A 7,252-nucleotide genomic window follows, 5' to 3' on the forward strand; every position below is an offset into this window, starting at 1 on the left:
GGTGATTGCAGGGAAGTTCAGAAATCAGGGCTCAAAATACAGTCATATATATGATGCTCATGGATGACTGATTTTAGCTAATGATGAATTGGAAGGTCTGCCTACATCGAGGAAAACAATATTTTGTTTTGTTTCATTCACAAAACCACCCACAGAATTCCTGAGTTACAAGATTCTGTCTTGTTTTTTCATATTCTCAAGTCTGCCTTATTTCTGACTTTGTGAGTCCTGAGGTGGTCTTGACAACAGGAAGCTACTAAGAGGAAGCGTGAGAGAAAGTCCTGACTATCTTTGTTGGGATATTTAGGAATGTAGCGGGGATTGTGCATTAATGATTAATGAATCTTAGAGAGCCACAAAAGAAAAAGCTTTAAAAATGTTTTACTCTCCGAGATCTTTAATAGAAGTCGTAAAGAACTGATGGCAATCTATATTTCTTTACCCTTCTTTGCTCTGCGAAGTCATTTATGGAGTCACAACCCATGCTTTTCAATTGGAACTCCAATGGAAATGTAATACAGTTAAAAGTTATAGTGTAGAAAACTGTTTTCTAGAATGAATGCAGTGTAGTCAATAACTTGCACAGTGTGTGTTTAAAAACATTTCTGTTTTGAGTTCAGCCATGTTTGATTTAATATTTACCTTCAAATTGCAGGTGAAGAAGGCGGTGACGTAGCCTCAGTCGGAAGAAAATTTGAAGGAATTCGTCTCAGGGTAAAACTTTTGGGTGTCTAATAGAATGTAATGATTCAATAGAAGCTAGTTACTGTTTGAATAGTTTACACCTGCCTGATGAGCTGATGCAGTCAGCGGAAGACTTGATATCGTCTGCATCTTAATGCACATTTCTGGCAAGTGAGGGTTTCAATAAATAGCGTCACAGAGACCAATGACAAGTGATGTTATTGTCTTGCTAATACCAGTGGGCCAGAGAAAGCCCTACAATGTACTGCATCAACAGGTGGCCCTGAGAAAGGCTTTTATAGGTAAGAAAAAAGAGAAAGCAGATGGATCATAAGGTGAAAACGCTTATTGAAAAAGAATGGTTGTTCACCTGAGAGTCTAGCATAAATACATAACGTGATTTGAAGCAAATGGTAAATGAGCAATAATGGGTGCCATAACAAAAGCAGGCTGGAATCTTCTGCTGTTGCTTCCCAAACCAGCCTATGGTCAGGACTAGCCAGACTATTTACAGTGTTGAGGAGAAATACAACACGCCCTTTGTGTGTGCAGCCATTTTAATCCTGTGTTCTGCTTGCTCCAATAGCGTTGCCAAAAATGGGATTTACTTTCCTTACTTGTCTAGCGCTGTGCTGGTGTCCACTCTCTGACAACAGCTAATACAGTCTGACTCAGAAAGTGCCGGTTTGACTGATGAATTGCCTTTTCTTACAAAATTCTCTTAGGTTTTACATTGAGGGTCGTTGCAAAGTACACCTTCATTTGTATATGACTTCTCACGGGATGTTGGGATTACAAGTAGAGATTTGCAGCTTTACTTGTCAGAGCTTTGTAACTGTTATTGTGTCCTTTTCTTTTCTTTATTTGTGTGGGTTGTTAGTTGGTTTGTTGGTTTTTATCAGAGGATCTTTTAGGCAGTGTGTGCTGTTCCCTGAATATTCTTGTTTATTATCCCTTTTTATTTATCTTCACAGGTAGTTCCTTCTATGTAATTATGGTTTTTTTTTTTTTTGCTGGGGGGGAGGTGGAGAGGCAGAATTTTGCTTAAAACGTGTACATTAAAAATAAGTTTCTGCAGGTTGCATATATCCTGGTCTAAAGAATCCTGGTGTGCAGTAAATCAGAATAATCAGTTTGGAGTTGCCTGTGCCAATAATTTTTATGTGTTTAATAATTTTGTTTTCCTCTAAGAATCTGAAAGTAGATGATGGACAAATCGTAAAGAAAAAAAGAGTTCCAGTGGATGTGATATTACAAGGTGATGAGAGAAATATTCCCAAATGGATAACGGTAAGATATTTCTCCTAGTCTGAGTTATTAGCTAGTTAGAATAAAATAAAAGCTCTTTAACTGGGTAGCAGTTAAATGCGTTCTCACACAACTTCTCTGTGGTTCTGCCATTGTTCTTCTGCTTGATGTCTGTGTAGATATTGTAAGATCTTGGCGTTTTGAGAACTGTGATCTGTAAGAAATGGAGAAAATGTTTTATAAATGTATTTTCACTTTTTTTTTACTTTTATATGTTGTTCTTGGAGCCCTGATGTGCAGGTTGATCTTTGAGCTGTCAATTTTCCTAAAAGTCTAAATGTGAGCTTTGTAGAGGCTCAAAGAAAAAAAATTAGGTTTAGTTTGATTTGGGAGGCAAGGTATGTCAGACGTGACATGTCAGGATACAGCTTCTCTTTTCTGCTGGGTCTGCCAGAGATGTGTAGATTACTCAAGTGTGTGCGTGTGTGTAGATATATATCCATATATAAATTCTTATATTTGGGGTAGGCATTAATCCATGACATGTAACGTATCAGTTCAGAAAATTATGAATAGCTTTCGAAGAATAAACTAGTAACTCCTAAAACTTCCTACTGAAGCCTTAGACTAGATGTTTCCCACTTTGTCTGAACTTGGCTGAGCCCTTAAAGACCATAACTGTACATGACCCTGAACAGCAAGTGGCAAGGAAGTCACAAGTTAGGTTTTGATGATATCTTTCACCTGCAGAAAGCTCAGAACATTAGATTGTATTGTTCTTTCTGTGTTTTTCAGATAACAACTCCAAGTTCGTCAAAAAGTCGTCATTCAACTTTGCCTGGGCGAGAGCCGCTTGGTAGAATTAAGTCTTTTGTCTGTTGGTCAAATGTATTTGTTTTAAAATGTGGTTTTATTGAAATTCATTAGGAGAAATATTTCATTTCTTGTAAACAAAGGCATTATTTATCCAGCTTAAAATTTCAATAGGCTCGATTTCAAGGGAAAGTCAGACATGATTTGTCTTATGGCGAAATGTATTTTGAAAACAGAAAGCAGATAAATTGTCTATATAAATCCAGCTTTTCTCATGCAGCCTTAGGAACCAATATGCTTGGTTAAAAAATTCAGCAGCATTTAGCTCACTGTAAGCAGTGGGTTTTAGTTCTGCTTATTTTGAACTTAAGGAATGTAATGCTGTGGCTTGGGGTCTGCTGGCAACTGGTAGTCAGAGTGGTACTTTGTTAGCGAGCTTTGGTCAGAAGCTTTCCAGACTCATTGCAAGCCTAAGAGTTTTAGTATAAATATTTTAGGCTTAACAACTACTGAAAGGAATATTTTCAGCATGGTATATGAAAAGAAAAGCTGCACTTTTACTAGCCAAGTACAAAGCTTTCAAGGAACACAGCAAATAAGTAACAAAACCTTTTGGATAAGGCTGTTACTTCTGACCAGGAGTCATAAAATTGCAAAGAAGTCTTCCTCTGCAGTGCATATCTGCATATTATGCTATTTGAATAATGCAGTTTTTCCAACATTTCTTTCCTCTTTAATATGTGAAGTCCATATGGTTAGGAGTGTATTAATTTTTTGTAATAATCAGTAAGGTTATCTGAATCATATGAAGTTATTTTTAAGTTATACAATATATTATTCTAAGGGCCTTAATAGGTTTGGACTTTTTTCTGTCTTTGTTTTTGTTTTTTTTGACTCGTTGTTTTTTTGTTTGGTTTTTGGTTTGTTTTTTTTTTTTTTTTTTTGGAATAGGCAATCAAGCTGCTGTTTGCAGAAAGAAGCTAGAGTTTTCAAGTGAATGTTCTTCATCCAAATATCCACAGTTACAACATTCTGCTGTTCCCATTTCATCAAATACTGCAGTAGCCTCACCCAGACATCGACTTTGTCCAGAACTGAGCATGACTTCATGTGATAGTATCCTTGGAGAATACCAGTCTGCAGATGAGGAATGCTCCTTGAGCAGTACAACTCTTTCAGGCTTGTATCCAGCAATGGTAGCGATATTTACAAAGCTTATGAGAAAGCATTCTCAGAGAAAAGTATTGAAGTACATGTTTGGACACTTAAAGTCCAAGAGACGGCATTCTAGAAGACCAAAGCTCAGTGTCACTGTAGACAAAATGAGGGAGTTCGGGCCCTGTAAATGTAAACCAAAGAAAGCATTCCACAGCATGTGTAGCTGTAGAAGTGAAGACAACCAAAAGCCAACTTTTGGAAATGAGAGCAGAGAATTCTGTTATGACAGTTGTCCCGTTAGTAATTCATCTGGTCTGGTGCCTTATGCTTGTGCTGATACAAATGAAATCAAAATGCACTACTCTGACTCAAGTTTAGAACAACATTTGGCATCTGGAAAAAGTCAAGAAGTCTGCAAACACACTGCTTTTCCTGATGTTATGGATAGAATGGGAGAGACATTTCTAGTTGAAGATAAATTACAGACTATTGCCTCACCAAAGAATTCAGAATACACAGAAGGTGAAAAATTTCGTTACAAACGTTTCTCAGAACCCAGTTTTATAACATCTACTGCCAGTTCAGATTCAAGAGCGTTTAATCTTGTAAAAGAGAGTAAGACTCAGAAGATGGACTTCTGTGTTGGTACCTCAGAGTTGTGTTCATCTGCTTGCAGTTCCCATGGCAATAGAAACAATTCTATACCTACCACAAATTGTTCTCCTGCAAGATCATCAAATGCTATGTTCATATATCCTCAAAAAATAACTTCTTTCCAGCACAAAGAGTCATTTTCCTCCTGGAAGCAGAGTTCTTCAAAGAGGGACGAAGAAATAGATGCTGCATTTGATGAACTTTACTACAGAGTGATTTCTGGAGAATACTTTAAGCCTTTGACATTGACAAGACCTCTTTTAAACTCGCAGGACCATGAAGAGAAAGGAACATTAGTGAAGAGTAATCTAAGTGATTCTGAGAGGTCCCTTAAACAGTGTGATATAGAATTCGAGAAACTGTGTGGGAAGTCTGTTCCAAAATCTCCTGGGCTTCAGAGAGCTTCAAATTTCAGGAAATATGAAGAAATACAGATGCCTGAAACTGTAAATGCTCTTGTTAATTCTCCTGTCAGAACTTATTCTGCAATTTCTAGTGCTAAAAGAGCAGGAAATTTTCAAAACCATCCTCTTTGTTCACCAGTAAAGCGACTGAAATTTATACCGGAATATTGTTTTTCTTCAAGCAAATGTCAGGAGATTTCCCACAGTAAAGAGGGTAATCTTCAGACAGGTGACATGGATTTTTTGAGCACGTACAACTGTAGCAAGCCCAGCTTTTTTGTTGATCGCAACTGTCATTGTCAGGTATTTAAGGAGCTTGGGGGAAAAAATCTGTGCACCTATAGATATTTGGAGAAGGGCTTAAGAATGGATTAGAGCTACAAGCTGTTTTAACTAAGGATAGCATACTTACAGTGCTTTTTAGTCAGTAGGGATGTTTTACAGCTCTGGGGGCTTGGGGATGTCAGGTCTCCTGGAATCCATGTGGTGAAGCTCTCTATATTTAACAAATTTGAAATGGTTCTAAATGAAAGTTTTTACTCCATTTTAATAGACAATGTCACTGGAAAAAATGGTCTCAAATATTGACTCAGTTATGGTGTTGTCCTTTTGAAATAATGACATTAATTATATAGATGGACAAGGTAAAACAAATTAATCTTTATAGGGTTTCACAGGAATCATTAAACTTTTTGATTTAAATCAGTCACTTATACTATTTCACAGCCTGCCTCAGAAGAAATTACTGTGAACCTGGAAATATCTTTTAATGAATGTTATATGTTGCTGCTTTATTTTCAGGGCTCTGGATCTCATGATTCTTCACAACAAAGTTTTATTGGTATCTCTGGCACTTCCCTGCAAGGTTAGTTTCAGACACTTTATTAATTCATGCAAGAGTATTTTCTTAAGGAAATTTGCCCATTGAAGTACTTCCAGTGTTTAAATAGGCTAATACTTAAACAACATTCTGTAATGTTCATGCTACTCAGCATTGTTCCTGCCCTTTTCATCCACTGTTTCTAATCACCAGAATCTGGGACTGCAGGTGCACACTCTCGTTGGCCTGGGGCAATGGAGAATTGCAGCTCTCTCAGAAATGTGAGCAAGCATCACCCAAGGTAATAATAGCCTCTTTTTAAAAGAGATTTCAAAATTAATTCTTACTCCTCTACGCCTGCATTAAAGATATGGAGGTGACATGCATTCTTTTGTAGAATGAAAATGAGTGTGATAGAGCCCAAGTTAATCACAGCTGCAGACTTGAACACTGAGAGGCAAGTGTCTGTGGTCAAAACTAGCCAGACTCCAGCAAGGAGAGCTGCTGAGCACAAGACAGTAGGATGACCTGACTGAATATCTACTGTAATTCCTATCTGGTGTTCATTATAGAGGCATTTATTATTTTAGATATGCTGTGGAATTGTTTTGATTGTGGCTCTGTGTTTAAGCTGACGAGTCCTCTCAGAGAGGAGTGCAGCATATTGTTGTTTAAAAGAACTTGCAAAAGCTGGCCTCTGTGCAGATGGGCATCATTAGCTGCATTTTGGCTTTGTGTGAACAAGCGATGGCTCTATTTGGAACATATCAGAGATCCTCTCCTCCTGCTATTATCACTACTGGCAGTGTACTTAGATTTCTGGAAGCAGGACTCTCTTTCCAGTTCCCTGAATACTGGCCTAAAATGTCTGGTTTTCATAGAAAATAAGTAACTTTTAAAGGATTATCAAGCTTCAGACCTCTTCAGTTTTTAATTACAAACATTTAATATTCTAAGGATTTTTAAATCATTAAAAGCTCTCTAAAAAATTCCTGATTTTATTTACCAAAACATTTTACATGCTTTTTTGCCATAAGTGTAATTTGTCACCAGACATTATGCTGGCTTCCCAAGCTCAGTCAAGAAATATTTTCACTATGCTTGAGATCATCATATGGCTGGTATCAGCATTAACTGACAATGTTTGAATTGGAAGGTCAAAGGAAGGCTGAAAGCATTTTTTAAACTACTTGTGTGGAGAATTTAACTAGAAAAGAAGTTTCATGATGTAAAGAAATCAAGTTTCAGTTTAAGCAAAGATGGAATTGAAATTTAGAGGCTTACAAATACATACAATATTGATAAAGATTATATTTTGATTATTTCGTATATAATGAAAGATTGGAGACAAGCTGATGAGTATGCAAGGATGTTTCTGTGATGTTGAGTATGCCCACTTAACTGAGCAAAGTTCTTCTCAGTTCTTTGATTCCCTTTGTCACTGCGTTATCCTGTCTCCCCATACGAAACA

General features: G+C 37.1%; 1 protein-coding gene across 1 annotated transcript; it reads left to right on the top strand.

The window, feature by feature from the left end:
• Positions 1 to 655: 655 nt before the first annotated feature.
• LOC102043168 lies at positions 656 to 7,246 on the top strand (the record flags this gene model as incomplete). Its single annotated transcript, XM_005431479.2, has 7 exons — positions 656 to 714; positions 1,876 to 1,974; positions 2,728 to 2,788; positions 3,697 to 5,264; positions 5,763 to 5,826; positions 5,995 to 6,082; positions 6,179 to 7,246. Coding segments are annotated over 7 exons (2,069 nt in total), but the record flags the coding sequence as incomplete, so codon positions are not given.
• Positions 7,247 to 7,252: the final 6 nt, after the last annotated feature.

This window comes from Geospiza fortis, unplaced genomic scaffold (genome assembly GCF_000277835.1).
Source record: "Geospiza fortis unplaced genomic scaffold, GeoFor_1.0 scaffold4780, whole genome shotgun sequence".
Taxonomy (NCBI): domain Eukaryota; kingdom Metazoa; phylum Chordata; class Aves; order Passeriformes; family Thraupidae; genus Geospiza; species Geospiza fortis.